Here is a 19,619-nt window from a genome sequence, read left to right as displayed (position 1 = left end):
ATCCGCCTTCCACGTCGACACATCCGTCCTGCCCCTTCCTTGCGCTTCGTCGGCAGCAACGGGCCCGAAAGCCATGGCCGCGACAAAGGGCTGGCCAATCGACAGCGGCGACGTTGCATCGGCGTGGCTATCCTCGTGCTCCCCTTTGACCTTTGCCCACCCCCGATGCACTCCTGCTCTGCCTCGATCCACACTCTTCGACTGCGGCGCACTCTTCGATCATCACATCCCTCGATCCACCTCCTCGATCCACCTCCCGCCGTGCAACCCCCGCCATGAGTGACCAGCATCCTGTCGTCTTTGCTGCTCAGCAGAACGAAGCCGAGTTCCTGCGGCTCGCCGTCCCCGCCCACCGCAAGTTCACCGTCAAGTCGCCTCTGCACCCCCACGTTTACTTTTCCTTTCTGATTCCGGGCCAGTCGACGGTCCAGGAGCTCAAGAACCTCCTGCATCACCACTATCCCGGCCAGCCTTCCGCCAACAGCCAGCGATTGATCCACTCTGGCGCTCTGCTTGTCGACGGCGTTGTGGTCGAGTCGCTCTTCAAGTCGGTCAGTGCCGCTTTGGCTTGCGCACGATGCATCGTGAAGCGCTGTCAAGCACTTCCACCCGCATCGAGTGGGACTATCTGTGCCTGCTTGTACTTTCTGTGCCAGCCTCGTCCTCCGATGTGCTTCCTGCTCTGACTTTGTCTGCGATTTCTCCGGCACTCTTGGATATGTCCTGACAACAACCACATCCTCTCCCTGCAAACAGAGTGACCCGCTCGAGGTTCAAACCATTCACATTGTCCTCAAGCCCGGGGTGTCGCAGCCTCTTGCACAGCCGCTGACAGTCCGGCCCGCCAGCGACGCCCCTCAGTCGCCGTTCCCGGCTCTGTCTTCTGCCCAGCCGCATCAGCTCTCCCGCGAATCCACTTTGATCGGGTCGCACTCCAGCTCCGTGGCCGAAATGTCGCCGCAAACTGTCCCTCAACCCCAAGCGGAGATGCTCTTTGGCGCCGGGAAGCCCGTCCAGGACTCACGTTCGCTCTCGTCGCTCGACAGCCTTATCGAGCAGGCCGAGGCTGAGGCCGAAGCTGCATCTGCTGAAACAAGTACGCTGCATGCACAATCGCCTGAAGATGTGGCCCAGACGGCAATCACCTCTTATCCAAAACAGCAGCCTCTGGTGTCGTCAGAACTCCACGGCGATCGAGCGCAGACTGAGGATTCCTCAATCCCTTCGGAGCGGGTGGTGGGCGACGACAGTAGCCTGGCCGACACCGACGACTGCGTGTCTGAGTTTGAGTTGTTTGATCGCCGATTCGGACTCAGATCAGAGTCCTCTATCGCTCAGACGGCCAAGCGTGCATTCCAAGTCATTATGCTGGGGTAAGCATTGGATAATCGTATTTGGAGGGCAGTGCCCATGGGGGAGTATCCGTGCTCGACTACGTCGCCATTGATGCGAGTGTCAGCAATGCATCGGTTGTCTCCGAGTGATTCTGTTTCTGCGATATTCGATGGCTGCATTCATCGCATATCCCGAAGCCGACCGTTGCGTATGGTACTAACCCCACTCCACTCTACTCCACTCCACCTCACTCCACTACTCCGTGACGGAAACTTGGTCTGCAGCGGCGTTCCCTATGTGATTCAGTCGGTGGCTTCTAGCATAGAGCTGCCTGAGCTCGGACTCGGCGAAACTATCACGCTCAGCGACTGCAAGGTTGTCGCCGCACCGAAAGTACAGTTTCCAAGCAGCCAATATGTTGCGGAGGCGATCCCAGCGCGCTACGAACAAGACGCACATCCCGGCCAGGCTCCACAGCATCAGCATCAGCAGCAGCAGCAGCAGCAGCAGCATCAGCAGCAGCAACCGGCTCAAGCCGCAGCTCCGGCCGCCGCCGCCCCTCCCGCAGCCGCAGCATTGGCTGGCCCCGAAAACGAGAACCAACCCGTCAACATGATTGGCCTTCTGAGCAGACTCGTCCTCATGGTATATCTGTTAACGCAGAACGCATCAACCTGGCGGATTGTCCTCGTCATCCTGGGCGCCATAGTATTTTTCTTGGCAGAGACGGGGCAGCTGCGTATCTTTCTGCGCATCATCAACCCAAACCCCAATCCAATCCCGGCTGCTGGAGCTGGCGAGGAGCGCCGTTGGCAGCAGCCCAACCCGAACCCCAACGCCAACGCCGGTGCAGAAGGAATCCAGGGCCCAGTCGCGGCCCAAGAGGGCCTGCCAGGCGCCGGAGACGACGCCAGAGAGCCCAACGGAGAGGCCGGCCACCAAGCACAGGCTCAAGCAGTCCCGCGCAGGACGCTGCTGCAAGAGATCTACTTTATCTGCTACACCTTTGTCGCATCGCTCTTTCCCGATCGGCCTGTCGAAGGTTGATGTGGGACTGCGGAGGGCGATGTGTCGGACCCGGAGCAGCGGATGGCCCAAGTGCGCACGACGCCGCGCTATCAACACGATGTTGAGAATACGATGCCATCAACAGTGGCCATGCATGTGTCCATATCCCGTCCCGTATTTCTTTCCGGATCGGCTGCATCGTGCTGTGGCGGCGCACCAGTCATCAGGACACCGTAGTCCCCCGCATCTCGCTCTTTCATGATGCATCGATGTCCCGTTTCGTTTCGAGTGAGCTGTTGTGAGCTGCCTTCCATGAGTGCGTGGCTGCAACCGGCGGATCGATCCGGCCGGTGGCTGCAGCCGCTCCTTTTCCCTTCTTCTCGGCAACGACCACTATCAATTTTTTCCGACTCCCTCGCGGCTGCTCATCTCGGTCACCTGAAAGTCACGTCGAATGTGGAGCAGCAAAAGTTGGAATCCGGCCATGGTCGGTTGACGGCATTTGGTATCGTCTTGAGCCGATTGACGGTGGTGGTGGGCAATTGGTGTGGAAGAATGATCAATTGGATCATTGTTGGAAGCTCCACTCCGATTGCGGACAAGAACCACCACCATCTGAATCTCTCTGGTTGGAAACCTAGTCAAGCGCGGCTGTGTGTCAGCGAGATGACATGATCGTTTGGCTATCAGGCAAGACTCACCTTGACAAGATGTCTTCCCACTGATTGAGCGAGCGATGCGTTTCTGGATCTGGATCAAGGACGCCACTGTGAGCATCTCTGCCAGCCCAAAATGCGCTGGATTTGAGGAAAATTTTTCTTCCCCAAGGGCAGAACCAGCCATCGTCGCTATTTTCTCGCCAGATGGTTCACCGCAAGTGAAAGACACCCCCCGATCCCGACCCGGGATCACCCAATGACTCTCCTGTGGCCAAGAAGCCCACTATCAAATCGTGTCCCTCCTGTGGCCTGGCCAACCATGTTAGGCCCTTCACCAAGAAGTGCACAGCCAGAATCGACAGCAGCCCTGCCTCTGGCTCTGCCTCGGTCGCTGAAATGGTCAGCCAAGCACCCAAGGTCCCTGTATGTGCCACGTGCAAGCAAGTGGGTCATGCCAGAAGCAACACCCCAAAGTGCCGTTTCTATAACCCACTCTGGAGCTCTACCTTGCCTGGCTGTGGCCCAAACGAGCAAGTCAAGGCCGACTACTCGATCATCAAGTGCACCCTCGATGCCATCATCAAGAACGACACCTTGCACGACAAGATCGAGGAGACTGTCTGGGCCATGACACATGTGCAGTACGAAGCATCTCGTCTCCTGGAGCTGCATCTCAGGCGGTGCTTGGACGAGGGCATCACTCTCCCCACTGTGTCGTCGAGTGAACCCACGTTCGTTCGAAAATGCTTCAATATGGTGCAGACAGGAACAGTGGGTGTCAGGACAAACACCCCAGAAGATGACAGGCACATCCTCGACACATATGAGATGTACCGAAGTACATGGGGAAAGTCGTGTATCCTGCCTCCTGTGTCCCTCCCAAAGGGTACTGGGTCACAGGTCCTTGGTTTGGCTGTCAAGACCTATGCAGTCAACTGTGAGACCCACGTTCTCGATCGGTATTGGTCCCTTCTACGCCGATACTGCAATCTGGTCCTGGTTGCTCCCAAGGATGTGAAACGGCACACACACGTCGATGAGTGTATGAAGCTGATGGAGAATCCCCTCTCCAAGACACTCCTCGGTGATCTGAGGAAATCCTTCGCCCACCATGCCGACCAGTTGTATGAGCTTCGGTACGAAAGCCACCAGGACCTGTATCGAGTTGTATCGAAACTGGCCAGTGAAGTCTCTCGACTGACCCACCTGAAGGAGGCCCTCTTCATGGCGGCCATCCAGAAGATGATCATTCCCAGGCTCGCGAGGGATACCGAAGATCTGAAAGGAGAGCGTGGGCGACTGAACGAGGAGATGTGTCAACCCATCCACCACATCGGGGCTGACAGACTCGAAGCACTCCAGACCCAGCACGAGGAGGTGTGCAAGCAGATCACCATCAACACGAAGCGGATTAAGCGCCTCACCGACCGGCTTGCCCAGACCAAGAAGCGACACAATGTCCCTCGAGCACAGTGCACCTTGGTCCCGCTCTGCGATGCCCGAGCCAAGTATGTCAAGCTCGACACCAAAGCACTGTGGGAAATCCTTGGATACCAGACTGGCACTGGACTCAAGTGGGACGACCTGAAGACCAAGGTCAATGGCACCACAAAGCAAGAGACCTTCTGGCAGACCAACTTCAAGCTGGATCCGAGACTCTTTGGTGCCAGGAAGGAGGGAAAGCAGCTCTTTGGCTGCGAGATCACCACCGATGGGGTCGGGTGCTCAATCACCACGCTCAGATACAAGATCCTGGAGAAGAAGGACCCTGATGCCAAACCAGAAACCACAGACAAGGACGACATGACACTCAAGCTCACTCCCGAGAAGAAGATCCAGGCCAGGGTCGGTCCCATTGACGACTCTCGGATCACATGGATCGGGATCGACCCTGGAGTGGGATCGATCTTCACCGCTGTCATTCGGGCACCCGGTCAACCATCCATCCAGGAGCGAGACGGTGTCAAGGTGACCAAGGCACAGCGTGCCAACGAGAAGATTGTGTCGTTCTCCAACAAGGAGTACCAGCATCGAACTGGCACCAGCCAGGCGACCAAGTGGATCCAGAGCACCCACAAGATCCTTGGTCTGCAGGAATGGATGAGCACCACACCGAGCCCCAAGATCCCCGGGGTGTCTTCCTTCCTGCGATACATCTACCATGTGTTCGATGGAGACATGCTGGAGAAACAGCTGTACTTCAGCCTGACCCGGCGACGGCGATTCAAGCGACTCGATCTCTACGGCAAGCGACAGCGCACTGTCCACGAGATGTGCAAGCAAGTCATCGACCAGGCACCACCGGAGACCGAAGTGGTGATTGCCTTTGGGAATGCATCCTGGAAGCAAGGGAAGGGATATGCATCCAGTCCCAGAAGACTCAGGTTTGCCAAGTATTTCGAGCAGTTCCACCACCACCAGAGACGACCACCAGACCGATCCGTCTCCAAGATCCATGTGTGCTCGGTGAACGAGTTCAACACATCTCAGGTGTGCTCACATTGTCGCGAAGCCAAGCGACTCGAGAAGGTCGAGCATCTTGATATCGAGAAACCACACTTTGTCCGGAGCTGTGCAAGCTGCCATACGCTGTGGGATCGAGACATCAATGCCTCAAGGAACATGATCTCGGTATGCCAGTCGATCATCGCCACAGGAGATCGACCGAGTGTATTCAAGACTGTGCTCCCGAAACCAACCAAAACAAAGAGATTGCCAACCAGGACGGGAAACAATCTCACGGCCTGCCCGCTGGGCCTACAAGTCAGTCAGCGGGCTTCAGAAGCCAGAAAGTGACTGTCCCGTTTCTTTCTGGATAGACTGTAAGCATCTTGTTCCTTGTGCATTTCGACAGTGGATGCCGGGTCGCCCATATTCTGGGCAGTCCACTTCGGGGTTGCCATCCCTCTTGGGATGGTCGATGGGAGGTGTTTGACTCCCTTGTGCAAAGTGTGTGTGTGTGACGGCGAGAGGCTTCTCGCCTTCCCTCGGGGGTCTCTCGCCAGAGACTGCTCTTCTCGCCGACCGAGGTGGCTCCGAGAGCGCGTTTTTTCGTTCTCGCTCATTTTATTAACAAGAAATTTTTTCATAGTGGCGGTCGGCTTCGTCTTCATCCACCCCTGCAAACCATCACCAGCGACACCGATCCCGCCATGGCTACAGGTACAGGATACCCGCGGCTGCTGTGGTTGTGACTGCTGCCTTTGTGCGATTCTAGTCGGCGCTGCTCTAGCGAGCCGGAAAAGCGGACCGCTCCGCGCTATGCGGCCTCCTTGGCGGCCATCAGAAGCGTCTCTGGTCGCCGTCCGCCGATCCTGTCGGATCCCTCTGTAGCTCGCTGAACGTCGACGCCACAGCAATTGGGGATGTCCGATGCGCTTCTGGGGCGATCTGATTCAGATCGATCCGGGTCGCAGGTGCCGGGCACTATCCAACGGCAAGCACCGAGCACCGAGCGGCGGCGGCGGGAACAGAGATCGCTGTCCGAAATGCAATATGCCAAAGGAGGGGCATCGACGAGCGACGCTGGAATCTCTGCAGCCCAATAGCAAATGCATCCGCAATCCCCGTCCATGATCTGGATGGCTCTCGCGTGGGCTTCAAATCGAGCCTCGTTTTACTGTCGTCTGACCTTATCGCTCTTGCTTGCTTCTCGCTTCGCCTGGGTCGATCTCGGCGGGGCTGCTTTCGCCTGCCTGCCTGCCGGCTCCGCTTTGGCTCTCTGGACCCGCAGTTCCCCGCAATTTCCGTCTTCTGGAAGAATTGGAGAAGGGCGAGAAGGGCATTGGCGATGGAAACATCAGCTACGGCCTCGCCGACGGAGACGATCTGCTCATGACCCACTGGCACGGAACCATCATCGGACCCGGCCACGTATGTACCGATGCTGTAGCAATGGCCGCCACCGGTCACTATTGGATCGCTTGAGCAGCGACAGGATCGCATTCGCCTATTGTGTCGATGGAGTGCTGTGTGGTCGTCGTTGTTGTTGATATGGCCAGACACTTGCCCCCGATAGCATCGCTGCCTCTGCCTCTGCCTCGGCCGGGTCTCCTCTAACCATGATCTGCCCTTTCCGCTCTTCACTCCCTCAGACTGTCCACGAAAACCGAATCTACAGCCTGAAAATTGAATGCGGCGAGCAGTACCCTGACAGACCCCCGCTGGTTGCCTTTGTCTCGCGCATCAACTTGCCCAACGTCAATGCGCAGAACGGAAAGGTAGTGTCTCCTCGGCCATCAGCAGCCTGGACGGCGAGCAGTGAACACTCGACGGCAATGGCTGGGACAGTGTCCTCTCAGAGTCGACAGAGCATTGTTGCAGCCCAGCGCCAACTGATCATCCGCGCACCATCTGATGTGTCTTGCTTTCTCTGTGGCATATCTGGCTTTCCATCAACGAACTTTGTTGATTCACAGGTCGAGCGCCTGCCCTGCCTCGACAGCTGGAAGCGAACCTACTCAATGGAGACCATCCTCACCGAGCTCCGCAAGTAAGTAGAGCACAAACTGGGCTGTGATGCAGTGCGGCGTTTGCATCTGGTCGCGGGCTCGAGCCCGGCCGACCTGATCGGAGCGAGGACCCGGCAACATTGCACTCACCGTTTCCATCATTTGCCCGGACGACCCGCCGTGTGCAGAGAGATGGCCAACCCCGCCAACAAGAAGCTGCCCCAGCCCGCTGAAGGAACTACCTTCTGAGCAAATAGTACCCAAGCCAGGCTCAGTCAGGGAGCAGCTTCACCCCGTCCTGGGAGCGAAGCCCCCCCCCGCCTATCGGGGTCGGATACCCCGTTTGGGGCAGCATCGAGGGCCCTGCAATGTGTTGGTCTGACAACCAAAGTGTTTGATGGGAAACTAAACTGCCGAGGAATACAGCTCCTACAAGAAATTGCCTTCCTTGCGCAGCGTTCTGGGCTCCGAGCAGCCACGGTGCCATTGGACCACACTTGTGGCTTTGATCATGGCTCGTCCATGACAGTCACTTGGTATGGAGTCGATTGTGTTTGATCATTACGACTGACTATTGGGCGCGTGTATTCATGGCCCCGAGAATGAAGGCAGAGGAGTCGGAATCGGAATCGGAATCGGGACGAAGGGCAGCCCGTATTCATCTGCAGCGATAGCAATCCGGCTCGTCCAGCTTGTGCAGCTTGTCCAACTTGTCCAGCTTGTGCAGATCACCCGTGATCCTCACTCGCATCCGAAAAAGTCGTGCTCGACAATGTATCGGATGCACTGCAAGAGAGTGTTCTTTTCTTGCACAATCTGCTGCTCCAACAGCTGAATCGAGTGTATGGATGCAGTATTAGAAGCAACCAGCAGCATGTCTCGAGAGCGAAGCCATCGCCCTCCGAGAGTCACATCTTGAGCGCATCCGGTTCGATCTCCATGGCAGCAATGCTGGTTGAACAGAGCGGGCCGAAGCTTTGCCGCCATGCACAAAACTTACCATGCGGAGCAAACCTGGCCGTCGCTTCTGCTCAGCGGCTGCAGCAGCAGCAGCAGCAGCAGCAGCGGCGGCGGCAACCGAATCGTCTCCCAATCCCGGCTTGGCATTCAGCTTGTCGTGCGGGGATGAAGTTGATGAAGCGCCCTGCGATCCAGCAGCAGCACGGCTTTGTGGGCGCCGGAGTCGGCTGGGATCGTGCAGGAAACGGCAGTTGTCGCCGTTATGGCAGTGGCCACGCAGAAAGTAGCGACAGGGTCGGTTGATCTTTGGACGAGAGTCCTTGCGCTGGTCCGAGGACTTGCGTTTGGAAGACTGGTCGCGGTCGCTGTTGTCATCTTCATTGTCGCCTTGGTCGATCTCCGCCTTGTCACTGCCGCCATCATCGCTGTCTGCATCGCTGTCGCTGCTGTTGGAACTACTCTTGCCGTCCGATTCATCGTTTGAATCGTAGCTCGAGAGCATCGAAAGCGGATTGTCGCTTGGCTTTGAGCTCTGTCGAGACATGGGATAGCGGCATATTAGTTCGCATTCATAGCCACGACGTTGCTCGATCGCTTTCAACGATGGCGGGGCAAGTGTCGGATTCAAAGGTGCCATCCAGGAGGCCAGCGAGAGCCGCGACTTGGTACCAAGAACTGCACGACCGGGACTGTCCTTGATGCTTGCTCAGCGCACAAAACATATCCCCGATAGTCTCACAACTGGATGGCCCACCTCAGGCTCGGTCTTGGATCGCTTGGAATCAGCCTCGCAGCTGTGCTTCTGGACAATCTTCCGTTTGGAAACCGAGAGGACCTTGCCCTTCTTGATCTCTTCTTCCTCGTGCCGTTGCTGCGAGAGAAGAAGTCGACGTGAGCTCACCCACAACAAGTACACGATCCATCGCTGTTGCCAGAGACACGCTCGATCGAATAGCCGTGCTGGCAACCCGAAACGGCACCGTAGTGCGCACATGCTCCACATGAGCTGATACGGACTGCTTCTGCAACGAGCACACGATCCAGCGAACGGCGAGATGAGCGAAGGGACGACATTCCATGCCAGCGATTCCTACTTTCAGTCGGACGTTCTCGTCGGTCGGGTATCGCTTCTTGCGGGCTTGGATCCATGATGCAATCTCCTCCGGAGTATTGGTGGGCACAAACGGCGCTTTCCTGGAGGCAGTCCGGGATCGGTCCCCGGCAATTAGTGATAGGCGACCAGCAAGCCGCCATTGACGATCGAATCTCGACAATGGACGACCGGCTCGACTCTCTGTCCATGGTTGGCATGATGATGAAGGGGAGGGAGGGAGGGATGCAGCTTACTTGACGCCGTTAACCAGGCCGTGCTCGCCCTCTTCATGGAGCAGCAGGATCTTGGCCAGGGCCTCATAATTGCATGCTTTGCACTTGACGTGTCCTTTGATATGGCTTTTGTACTGCGCCTCGGTCTTGAATGATTTGTCGCAGGGCTCGCAGTCGAACCTGCCGAGGTGTCGCCGTCGTGGATGAGAATACGAGGCCCAATAGGCGATCAATGATCGGACATTGGAGTCGGGGTGCTCGGGCAGATCACCATGACGATCCAAGCCAGCAAAATGCCTTGGGCTGCAAAGCGAGCGGTAGCGGCGGCGACGAGCGAAAGCACTCACGAAGACTCTGGCTCGGATGGGTGCGGAACTGGGTCGGGAGAGAACCCGGGATACGCTGTTGGCAGAGTCATTCCATGGCCAGCGGGAGTCCCAGCCATGCCAGGCACGAACGAAGCAGCCTGGGCGCCCGGGAACATGGCTCCATAGTACGGGTGCAGAGATCCAGTCGCGGGCGATCCCAGGGCATATGTCGGATAGGTCTGTATCGGCAGTCCATAGCTCAGCTGGGGCTGGAGATGCATGCTTGCAAAGCTGCTGTGGGTCTGGAACGGATAGCCAGTCGTCTGGAACGGATAACCGGCGCCGGCCGAGCCGTAAGGCACAAAGGAAGGCGCCTGAGACCAATTGGGCGTTGGCACGGCCGAGGACGATGTCGATGTCGAGCTAGATTGATGTTGTTGCGGCGATGGCGATGGATCAGGTTTCGATGAGGGTTTGCTCCGAGCGTGGTCTTTGCGCTTGGGCTGCCGGGGCAGCGAGAGAGCCTGTGGAGGCTTGAATCCTTCGGGTGGAATGTAGCTCATGGCGGATGCGGGACGGCGACTTGTCGATGGCGAGCGAGAGCCGGAATCACAGATCGGCACCGGAGACGGGCGGACGTGCAATGGGATGATGCGGTGGAAGATCGGAGAGCAAGAGATCAATGGCAACGACGACAGAAAAATGCGCCGTGATCACGACGCTGTGGAAATGACGAACCACACCCCCCAGCACACGAACACACTTGCTCGTCGTTGAGATGCATTGCCAAACGCCCATTCTTTTATTGCGCTGGTCTGGCACGATCCCAACGAGGACCAAGAGCAGGCCAGCAGTCAATAACGCATATTTTCCGGCGCCCCACCGCTGCAGAACAAGAATGAGGTGTCTCCGACACAGAGACAATTGCTGGTCCAAACGGCCAAAGCAAATGGCCTGGAACCAGCATTCCTCGTCCTTGGGTCCGTCAGATCCACAAAGGGTTTTCCAGTGAGCACACCATCATCTCCAGAATGAGTTGGTCCGGGACCTGGGAAGGCGAGAGTGCCGCCGCTCAGTCCCCGACCAAGGGCAAGCAGAGGAGCCGAGCAAGAGAAAGGGCTCGGCTCGCCGAGGGAGAGCCCAACGATGGCAAATAGAATCAGGCCGCCGTCGGGGCGACACTAGAGGTCGCCCTTATTGGTCTGCCTTTGATCTGTAAGCCTTCATGAGCCCTTGATCGACTGCCGCAAACGTCGCTTCGCTGCTGGGGAACTTTCCCATTCTCTGGTTGAGGCCAGAGTAGACCACTATGTCTGGAGAGCGAGAGAGCGAGAGAGCACTGTCAAAGCCAAGCCCAGCCAAGTCACATTGGCAAATCGCTCGAGCACAGGAGCTGTATCGTGAGAGTATCCACGTACCATCCTCCTCGCTGCCGACGTTGAGGGTGACCTCAAAGGCACCCTTGCGAGGCGGGACGGGGTTGACGGAAATAATGGCCTTGGGGAAAGCTTCTCTCAGAATCTGCAGGATTACAGAGTGCCGATCGGAGGTCAGCGTCAACGGCCTCGGCGACGCCAGCACAGAACACAGCCCATCGAGAGCAAGGCAACCATCGCCGCATACCTGGCTGAAGGCGTCGGAGGCAGCCTTGAACATGCCTCAGGATGTGCTGCAGTGAAGATGGAGACGGACCGGTGGATGCCCAAATGAGTGCGTCGGGAGAGGTATGGCTGCAAATCGGCACCGCCATACGTCCTGGCAGAGGAGCTTTCGTGCAGATGCGCGTAGGGCCTCACACAACTGCATGTAGATTTGGACAAACGGCGGCAAAGTCTCACCAGTGCTCGATAGTAAAGTGGAGCGGCGCCTCTCGCAGGGCGGCCCAGCGCAACTTGAGCATGTCCATCGTCATCTTGGTGCCTGGAGGCAGGATTTCAGGCAGATCCTCATCCAGAGGAGGCAGCAGCGACGACGACGCAGGGGCTTCTGTTGGCAAGGGCGACTCAGCAGGCTTGAGGGCCTGGAACAGGTACGGCGAGGCTGACCAGTCGCTGGATGAGTCTCGCAGGCTGATGAAGCCGATGAGCGACATCACGCCGACGAGAGCAACCAGGATCCAGAAGACCCGCCGGAAGCCGACCCGGAGCGTGGGCATGCCGGGCACAGGCCGTAGTGGTGGTGGTGGTGTTGGTGTTGGTGTTGGTGGTGACTCGAAGGTCGATATCAAGGGTCGGCACCGAGGGCCAGCAGCAGACACCTCGAGGCCGAGGACAGATGCAGACAAAGAGCGAATGAGCGTTCGCCCTGTTGCGATTCGCACAAACATCGACAACGGCACTGCCGGGACGAATGGCCCGCCGACATGTGACATCGCCTTCGGTTTCCATTCCACATCCAGGCGAGCCCAGCAACACATCCCTCGCCGTGCCTTTGATCTGCTGCACCCGCTCGCTCGCTCGCTCGTTTGCTCGTTTGCTTGTTTGGTTTCTCCATGAAGGCCATCGTCGTGTCGCAGTGGCTCCAGTCGCACTCGGAGCTTGCCGTCTCGACCTCGTTTCCAGAGCTGCCCGGCCTCGCGCCTGGCAAACCGCTGGGCGAAACCGAGGTGCTCGTCCGGGTCGCAGCCATCGGGCTCAATTTCTTCGATGCCCTTGTCGTCACGGGCAAGCACCAGACCAAGCCAAAGCGTCCATTCATCCCCGGAGCCGAGGTGAGGGCTGGGCGACCAACGAGCAGTGCCCTGGCTGGATTGAGCCGTGCTGATCGAGAGCGCGACCAGGACCGATATTCCATCTTCGCGAATGCGAGAGCCGTAGCGAGTCGACGAAGCAGTGGCCCAAGGTCATGGAAGCAGGTTTCGGCGCCGCCCTGAGACACGTCGAACCTGCCGAGCTGTGGACTCATGTTGTTATTTGCTCACCCGGATCCAAGTTTGCCGGGGTCGTCGTGGCCGTGGGTCCCAAGGTCCAGGGATTCCAGCCCGGCGATCGAGTCTTTGGAAACGGCAAGACCGGTTGCTATGCAGAGTACGTCCTCAGCGGCGTCGAGCACATCCACAAGGTGCCCACGGGCATGAGTCTCCGCGACGCCGCTGGCATCTTCTTGACATATCCGACCTCATACGCTGCCCTGGTAAGGTTCCTGGTTCATGGCGTGGGAATTGTCCGAGACCTGTCCAAGACCTGTCTGGGCAGAACGACAGGCAATTCAGGGTGGGCGCATCTCCTCTGGCCTGCAGCTCATCGCAGTCTCGTCAATTTTATCCCCCGCAGGTTTTCCGAGCCAATCTCCAGCCTGGTATGTGCAATGAGGACACCGACTGTACTTGCAATCGAGCTGAGCGGCCCACACTCGCATGGCTGTCCACGAAACTAACCGTCGGCCCCACGATCATTTGAACGCTGACACAGGCGAGGTCTGCCTGGTTCATGCCGGCGCCGGAGGTGTCGGTCTCGCAGGTACATTAGGGCATGGGGCAGAGCGACTGGCGGGTGTGTCTGCGCTGAAGCAGGGAACGATCGCTGGGGCTCATGACCCGAGACTGTTCTCACGGCAATGCACCGATGTTTGAGACACTCATGCACTTGCCTCCACAGCCATCCAGATCGCCAAGTATCTCGGCGCGACTGTGATTGCAACGGCTGGCTCGGACGACAAGCTTGAGATCTGCCGGTCCAACGGTGCAGACCATGTGGTGAGTCGATGGCACCAAGGGAGGGGGGATTTCGCAGTCGACTCGCTGGCTGATGGCAGCTCAATGTCATTGTTCAAGCATTCGCTCTGATGCACTTCTGGAACCTGCCAATGGCTTCCCCCCCCCCCGCAACTCAGATCAACTACAAGACCAATGCGAACTGGTCGCAGACGGTCCGCGATCTCACCCGCGCGATTCCGGGCCGCAAGCACGAAGGCGCCGATGTGATCTACGACCCGGTCGGCCTCGTCAACGACTCGACCAAATGCGTGGCCTGGAACGGACGCATTCTGGTGATTGGATTTGCCGGCGGGAACATCGAGAGCGTCCCGACCAACAGGCTGCTTCTCAAGGTGGGCCGCAGCGACCTCGGAGCCAGCGCACCCGAGCGACGGGGCCGCAGGGGGGGGGCATTTGGACATACTGACAACGACCATCCGTCTCGCAGGGCGCATCGGTGATGGGGGTCTACTGGGGTGCGTACGCTGTCCACCAGCCGCACAAGATGGTCGAGGCCTGGAAGGTAAGGCGCAAGCAGTATTCGGCTTGGGGCAGCAGCCACTGGCAGACCCAGGAGAAACTGGAAGCAGCCGGCTTTTCCGACATCCATTGCATGCGGGCATGTGAATCGAAGACAAGCAGATGATGCCAGCGGCAAAACGGGGCGGCAGCCCAGGCAGTTACTCCGTCATGAACGAGGGCATAACCATGCCTGTGCTTTCTATCCCCCGCACCGCCCAGGATCTGTCTGTGATGTTCTCGCTCGCCAGTGCATACACCGGACAGCCGTTGCGTCCCGTCACCTTCCCGAAGGTATACAAGGGGCTCTCGTCCGTGACGGAGGGGCTCAGCGACCTGCTTGCGCGTAAAACATACGGCAAGGTCGTTGTCGACCTCGACGATATCCAGAGCAAGCTCTGAATGCTGCAGATTGCAGCACTCGCCCACCAATAAACCACAAACACCCCTATACCTCCCCTCCCCCGACTGAGACAACGAGATAGCACAGGGACGACGGGAGAACAGAACAATCCATGCGTGTCAGATCATTGCAGGGTTCCGTACATCGCTTGGGTGTGAAGCCAAGCTCAAACAAGAGGTGTCAGAAATAAATGCAAATCATCATTTGCAGGATTTGTTCGCAGCCCCGTCGTCGCCGTGGTGGTAGGAGGAATCAGGAGGGTAGAAAAAACGAGCCGACCACACTCAAGGCTAAAAGGTCGGACAACGGCAAGCTGAATTCCGATGGAGTGGGATTCGAACCCGAAACATCATTTGCTTCCCGCTGGGGTGGGTGTGCCAGCGGGAAATGCTCCCGGACAAAAATGCAGGCAGATACTGAGAGCAGGCCATGCAGCAAAATCTGCCTCAACCGCGAGTGCGACTGAGACAAAAAGGACCGCAAGGCCACAAGCATCCCAGCAACAGCCGAGAACACACACAGTCGACCGTATCAGACCACGCCAACCATCGTTCTCGTCCTGTGGATGCAGGAACGAGAGCAGTCTTCAACCGAAGCAGGGGTCCTTCAGAGAAGAGACCAGACACTGAAACTTCGCACTTCCCGCTATGATGGTGGCGTAACGGCTCATCTTCTACGGTGATGTGTGTGTCTCGTTTGGAAAACGAAGACTAGACGACTAACTATAAATATGATCCTTTAGAGTTGGTCGATGGGGAAAAAGAGAGGGATGCGGCCGAGGCCCGCAATTTATACCCACGGCGTCGGCCCTCGCCTGCGTCACGTGGGATGCGGGAGGAAGAAAAGTGTGATCGGCGCTGCGCCACGGATGAAGTGATCAGCTGCGCATGATCCGTGGCTCGAGCCGGATGGAGCCGCCGATCACGGCTCGAGCCGAGTGGCGGTGCGGGGTTTGGCTCGGCAAACTCCGACAAGTTCATGTCCGTTCCGCTCGGCACCGGCGGGGATGTGCACCGGTCTTGGTTTGGCCTGCTGGGCCTGCTGGGCCTGCTCACGGCCAGCGTGGGAGCAGCAGCCACGTTGGTGTATTGGCGTCGCGGCGGAGTGCATGTCTTGGGCATACGGATGCACATAGACCGATGCGTGGGCAGGCAAATGCATGGGGGCAGAGAGTAGCTCCAAACTGGACCCATGCTTCCCCCTCCCCGCCCGCGCATTGGGCGGCTTGAGCAGAGGGTATTCGGATCAAAGAGATGGGCAGGCTGTGATCATCCGCACTGTATCGGCTCTTGGCTGCTGCCGAGCGATTCGTCCAGACGCTCCCCTCGAGGCTTTCCCCCAACGGCGATCGCAGCTCCCCGGCACACGCATCAGATCGATCAAACCCAGCAGGCAAGCATGCGTCTCTCCAACCGCCTCCAGCCAACCGTCTCCAAGCGGATCTTGCGAGCTGTCTTCTTTGCCGTGCAAATTGGCTGCATCGTGCTGGGATTCTACTGGTTCAACGTGGTGTATGTCACCTGGGCCGAGGATCTGCAGTCGCCCGTCTTCCATATCTATTTTCCGAGGTTCCCACTCTCCATTGGTACGGCAAGTCCACCGTCGATGCTGTCTGCGACGTGATGTCGGCAGTGTGAATGGGGACGATGCGGACACTGATCTGCCGAGCTGTCCATTCCACCAATCGATTCGTCTGTGTATTTGGCGGATATACCATCACCGTCACTATCACTACCACCATCAACATCATCATCATCATCACTATTGCACCCCGGCTTGTGTTCGCTTGCATGCACAGGTCTCGTTGTCCTGGCCGTGGCTTTCCTCATCATCTCGATCACCGGCTGCCATGGCGGATACCGCTTCTCCGTGGCTTCGATCTGCATGCACCTGCCGTGGTTGGTCATTGCCGTTGCCATCGAAACCTGGCTTGCACTCGTGTTCCGCACCACCCTCGCCGAGCAAGTCTCTGTGGTCTTGTCGAGCGCCACCAACACCACAGCGTTGCTCTCGCCGGCATCAACCAGCACAACGGGCCGGCCCCTCGCCATCGACTGGACTCTCGTCGGGCCTGATCTCTTTGACTCGGTCGAGGCCTGCTATCGCTGCTGTGTCCGGACAGGCCGCATCCTGCCATCCCAGAATGCCTTTTGCCAGCGCAACAGCAGCTCCTTCGAAGCCTATCTGCCCGCATGCGAAGACTATCTGGCCTACTACTTCTTCGGCCTCTATAACCGCTACATCTTTGAGCTGCTTGGGCTGCTGGCCGTTCCATCTCTGGCACTTTTGGTGTCTGTGGGTGCGGTGGCCCTCCTCGCCACCGAGTCGAAACAGCGGCCATCTCAGCCCACGGACGACACTGAGCTGGCACAGACCGATGGATGCGCAGAGTGTCGTGAGAGCATCGATCGTGTTTACTGATTCCAAAAAAGAAAGAAAGCGAAAGCCATGTACGGAAGCAAAACATACACAGTAAACTGGGGCTCGCCATGAGGGATATCCTTTGCCAAGCAGTGCTTGTCAAGATACAATACCGCTGGCCAAGATGTGCCTGGCCAAACCGATTGAGACTGCCTCCCTCGGCCCGCAGAGCCATAGGGCAGTAAAAAGTACATGTAGATATCTGTGCATCGTGCACATGTGGAAAGAAGCTGCTGAAATGGATCATACGCACTGGGCGCATTGGGTCCGAGAGAGTAAGTGGTGGAGAGAGAGAAGGGGAAGGGAGAGAGGCGGCCGAAGGCAGAGAAAACCGTCGCGCTGCAGATCAAAATTGCGGGCAAGAGGTGGCGGCGGGTCGGGAGAGTGGCAACTGACGAAGGGAGGACCAGCTGCCAGCCAAGCGCAAGATATCGAAATCTGCTCAGTGGAGCATGTTGATGAGTCGGTGTGCAACATGGGAGGAGGGGGAGCCGCCATCGGGGGGATCAGGGCAGCGGTGGCTCGACCGGATGTGGGGGGAAGAAAGGAAGTGCGCAGGAGCACTTTGGAGGCACGATGACGGCAGGGCGAGGCGGCAGGGCGAGGCGAGGAGGACGGACGGGGATGAATGTCGATGGCAACGAGTCAGCCAGGCGCAGGCGCAGGCGTAGGCACAGCAAGAGGCGAATCAGATGTAGTTTGAGTCGATCTCAAAGGCGCCGAGGCAGTTGCCGTCTTGATCGCGCTGGATAAAGTGCCACTTGCCGCTGGGCGCCATCTCGTAGTAGTTGGAGAATCGGTGGCTGCCGCGGCTGCGGGTCGTGCTGGCTGCCGACTGGATCGAGAAGGCCGACGACGACTGGTTCTGGAAGCTGTAGAGATCGATGACGCGGGCGGTCGAGTCCGGGGTCATGGGCGGCGGCGAGCGGGGAGCCTCGGAGAGCGAAGCCTGGTCGCTCTGAGAGTAGTTGTCCGAGTCCGAGAAGGTCGGCATGGCCAGGACCAGACGAGGCCCAGGCAGCAGCGACGGCGCCGAGGCCGAGGCTGCAAGGCGATGATGCTGGCTCGAGGGGATGCCTCGGGGCGGCGCTTCCAGGTCGCCAAGGTCGCGCGGGAGCACCGGCGGGAACGACGTTGACGACAGCGGCGACGCTGGAGCAACGACCGTCACGGCGCTGGACTGCACGCACGGCGGCGAGCTGTACCGGTTGGTGTTGACCTGCTTCTCGACGGCGGTCTTCTTTTCGTTGAAGACCCAGGGCTTGTTGGGCTTGGCCGAGCTGCTGGTTTCGGGAATGCACACCGACGCCGGTCTCGATGACGGTCTCGACGACGGTCTCGAGGAGGGTTTCGACGACGGCGTCTTGGAGCGCCGCTGCTTTGGCTTTGACTCCTTCATGGAGCGAATGAAATCGACGAGCTTGTCGAGCTGCTTCTGCAGACCCGACCGCTTGCCATGGAGAGGAACCCAGGATGATCGGGGTGGCAGCCGGAGCGGCTGCGGCGAGCCGAACACCTCCTGGTATTCGGGCGACTGAGTCACTTGGACTTCGGGCATGGCGACGGCAGCGGCGACGAGTTACAAGTAGGTGCCGGAGCGAGGGCAAATGTGCTCGCGTTGGAATTAAGAGGGGGCAAATCGGGCCCGGGTTGGATGGACTGAGCAGGAGATGAATGGATGGACGGACCAAGTGGCGAGACAGATGCAGCGATCGAGAAACGGATCGAGCGACGACGGGACAAAGGTGCTTGGAGCAAATACAAGAGGGGGCAAAGCCGGTGGCAAAGATGGTGGGAAAGATGGCGGCTGGGTGCGGCGGTGGCTGCGAGGGCTTGGGTTCCGGTCGTGGCTGGGGTGGGAGATACAAGCCAAGGCGAAGCCGCAATATAAGGGCCAGAGCAAATGACGTGCGGGTGCTGCTAATGCTGCGACACAGATGCACCCGGACAATGGATGCAGACGACAGGGAGCTTGGACGGGCTTGGAGCGGAAGGGAGCAAGAGGAGGGTTGATGAAGACGGAGGCGGGGGGAGGCGGAGGACGGGGCGATGAGCCGGAGGAAGTGTCTTGAATGGGGGCCGAGGATGAAGGGAATGGAGCAAGTCAGCCGTGCGGATGGGATAAAGTCGACGGGATGAATGGGATCAAGTGTGAGGGCGGGTGAGTTGGGTGGGATTTGCAAGCCGACAACGCCGCGCTCATGGCAAGCAAGCCGAGCACTTGTCGAGCATTTGTCGAGCATTTGTCGAGCACTGGCTTACTGGGAATTGCAAATCAGCAGCCCGAAAAAAAAAAAAGGCATGACGGCGGCTGTGCTTGGCGATAGGTGATGGCGACAAGGAGCAGCACGCCAGGGCACAAGCCAACGGCGGGGCTGCCATGGGGGCACGGCCATGGGGTGCATGGCAGGCGGCTGGAATGGCGACAGCAACGGAGGCGGGAATAGACGAGGATGGCTGTGAATAGACATGACTGACATGGGGTCGCAAACAGATGCAAACTTGCATATCAACAGAGCTGCACAACACAGCCAA

The 19,619-nt window shown here is 58.4% G+C and overlaps 9 protein-coding genes across 9 annotated transcripts; 4 read left to right on the top strand and 5 right to left on the bottom strand.

The window, feature by feature from the left end:
* The first annotated feature begins 149 nt into the window (after nucleotides 1-149).
* BJ171DRAFT_503737 (uncharacterized protein) lies at nucleotides 150-2,505 on the top strand. The gene is made up of 4 exons (XM_053110889.1): nucleotides 150-551; nucleotides 757-1,373; nucleotides 1,620-1,821; nucleotides 1,843-2,505. Exons 1-4 carry the CDS (start codon nucleotides 276-278, stop codon nucleotides 2,380-2,382), a joined length of 1,635 nt encoding a protein of 544 aa, XP_052966900.1. The 5' UTR covers nucleotides 150-275; the 3' UTR covers nucleotides 2,383-2,505.
* A 1,514-nt stretch (nucleotides 2,506-4,019) lies between these two features.
* Nucleotides 4,020-5,176, bottom strand: BJ171DRAFT_503728 (uncharacterized protein). Its single transcript, XM_053110888.1, has one exon. The coding sequence runs from the start codon at nucleotides 4,856-4,858 to the stop codon at nucleotides 4,319-4,321; it is 540 nt and encodes a 179-aa protein (XP_052966899.1). The 5' UTR covers nucleotides 4,859-5,176; the 3' UTR covers nucleotides 4,020-4,318.
* A 917-nt stretch (nucleotides 5,177-6,093) lies between these two features.
* On the top strand, nucleotides 6,094-7,895 carry BJ171DRAFT_503715 (ubiquitin-conjugating enzyme/RWD-like protein). The gene is made up of 5 exons (XM_053110887.1): nucleotides 6,094-6,164; nucleotides 6,736-6,875; nucleotides 7,097-7,222; nucleotides 7,421-7,494; nucleotides 7,642-7,895. Exons 1-5 carry the CDS (start codon nucleotides 6,155-6,157, stop codon nucleotides 7,700-7,702), a joined length of 411 nt encoding a protein of 136 aa, XP_052966898.1. The 5' UTR covers nucleotides 6,094-6,154; the 3' UTR covers nucleotides 7,703-7,895.
* Nucleotides 7,896-10,830, bottom strand: BJ171DRAFT_567857 (uncharacterized protein). Its single transcript, XM_053113492.1, has 6 exons — nucleotides 10,087-10,830; nucleotides 9,761-9,919; nucleotides 9,508-9,607; nucleotides 9,168-9,284; nucleotides 8,454-8,945; nucleotides 7,896-8,284 (listed from the first exon to the last, which is right to left on the bottom strand). The coding sequence occupies exons 1-6, from the start codon at nucleotides 10,608-10,610 to the stop codon at nucleotides 8,195-8,197; spliced, it is 1,482 nt and encodes a 493-aa protein (XP_052966897.1). The 5' UTR covers nucleotides 10,611-10,830; the 3' UTR covers nucleotides 7,896-8,194.
* A 377-nt stretch (nucleotides 10,831-11,207) lies between these two features.
* BJ171DRAFT_90035 (uncharacterized protein) lies at nucleotides 11,208-12,358 on the bottom strand (the record flags this gene model as incomplete). The annotated part of the gene is made up of 4 exons (XM_053115976.1): nucleotides 11,208-11,360; nucleotides 11,466-11,568; nucleotides 11,671-11,716; nucleotides 11,886-12,358. Coding segments are annotated over 2 exons (483 nt in total), but the record flags the coding sequence as incomplete, so codon positions are not given.
* BJ171DRAFT_581501 (uncharacterized protein) lies at nucleotides 11,242-11,703 on the bottom strand (the record flags this gene model as incomplete). The annotated part of the gene is made up of 3 exons (XM_053114111.1): nucleotides 11,242-11,360; nucleotides 11,466-11,568; nucleotides 11,671-11,703. The coding sequence occupies 3 exons, from the start codon at nucleotides 11,701-11,703 to the stop codon at nucleotides 11,242-11,244; spliced, it is 255 nt and encodes an 84-aa protein (XP_052966896.1).
* Nucleotides 12,359-12,416: 58 nt separating the features above from the next.
* On the top strand, nucleotides 12,417-14,662 carry BJ171DRAFT_567855 (NADPH2:quinone reductase; the record flags this gene model as incomplete). The annotated part of the gene is made up of 8 exons (XM_053113491.1): nucleotides 12,417-12,757; nucleotides 12,979-13,179; nucleotides 13,320-13,344; nucleotides 13,458-13,505; nucleotides 13,644-13,741; nucleotides 13,879-14,094; nucleotides 14,190-14,264; nucleotides 14,384-14,662. The coding sequence occupies exons 1-8, from the start codon at nucleotides 12,539-12,541 to the stop codon at nucleotides 14,660-14,662; spliced, it is 1,161 nt and encodes a 386-aa protein (XP_052966894.1). The 5' UTR covers nucleotides 12,417-12,538.
* Nucleotides 14,663-16,061: 1,399 nt separating this feature from the next.
* BJ171DRAFT_581498 (uncharacterized protein) lies at nucleotides 16,062-17,084 on the top strand (the record flags this gene model as incomplete). Its single annotated transcript, XM_053114110.1, has 2 exons — nucleotides 16,062-16,248; nucleotides 16,462-17,084. 2 exons carry the CDS (start codon nucleotides 16,062-16,064, stop codon nucleotides 17,082-17,084), a joined length of 810 nt encoding a protein of 269 aa, XP_052966893.1.
* Nucleotides 17,085-17,688: 604 nt separating this feature from the next.
* On the bottom strand, nucleotides 17,689-19,279 carry BJ171DRAFT_89977 (uncharacterized protein; the record flags this gene model as incomplete). The annotated part of the gene is made up of 1 exon (XM_053115975.1): nucleotides 17,689-19,279. A coding segment is annotated over one exon (1,485 nt), but the record flags the coding sequence as incomplete, so codon positions are not given.
* Between the last annotated feature and the right edge of the window lie 340 nt (nucleotides 19,280-19,619).

The sequence above is a fragment of the Polychytrium aggregatum genome, assembly GCF_025602895.1.
Source record: "Polychytrium aggregatum strain JEL109 chromosome Unknown BJ171scaffold_17, whole genome shotgun sequence".
NCBI lineage: Eukaryota > Fungi > Chytridiomycota > Chytridiomycetes > Polychytriales > Polychytrium > Polychytrium aggregatum.
Note: the sequence above shows the minus strand (reverse complement) of the source record. Positions and strands in the feature narration are given on the sequence as shown.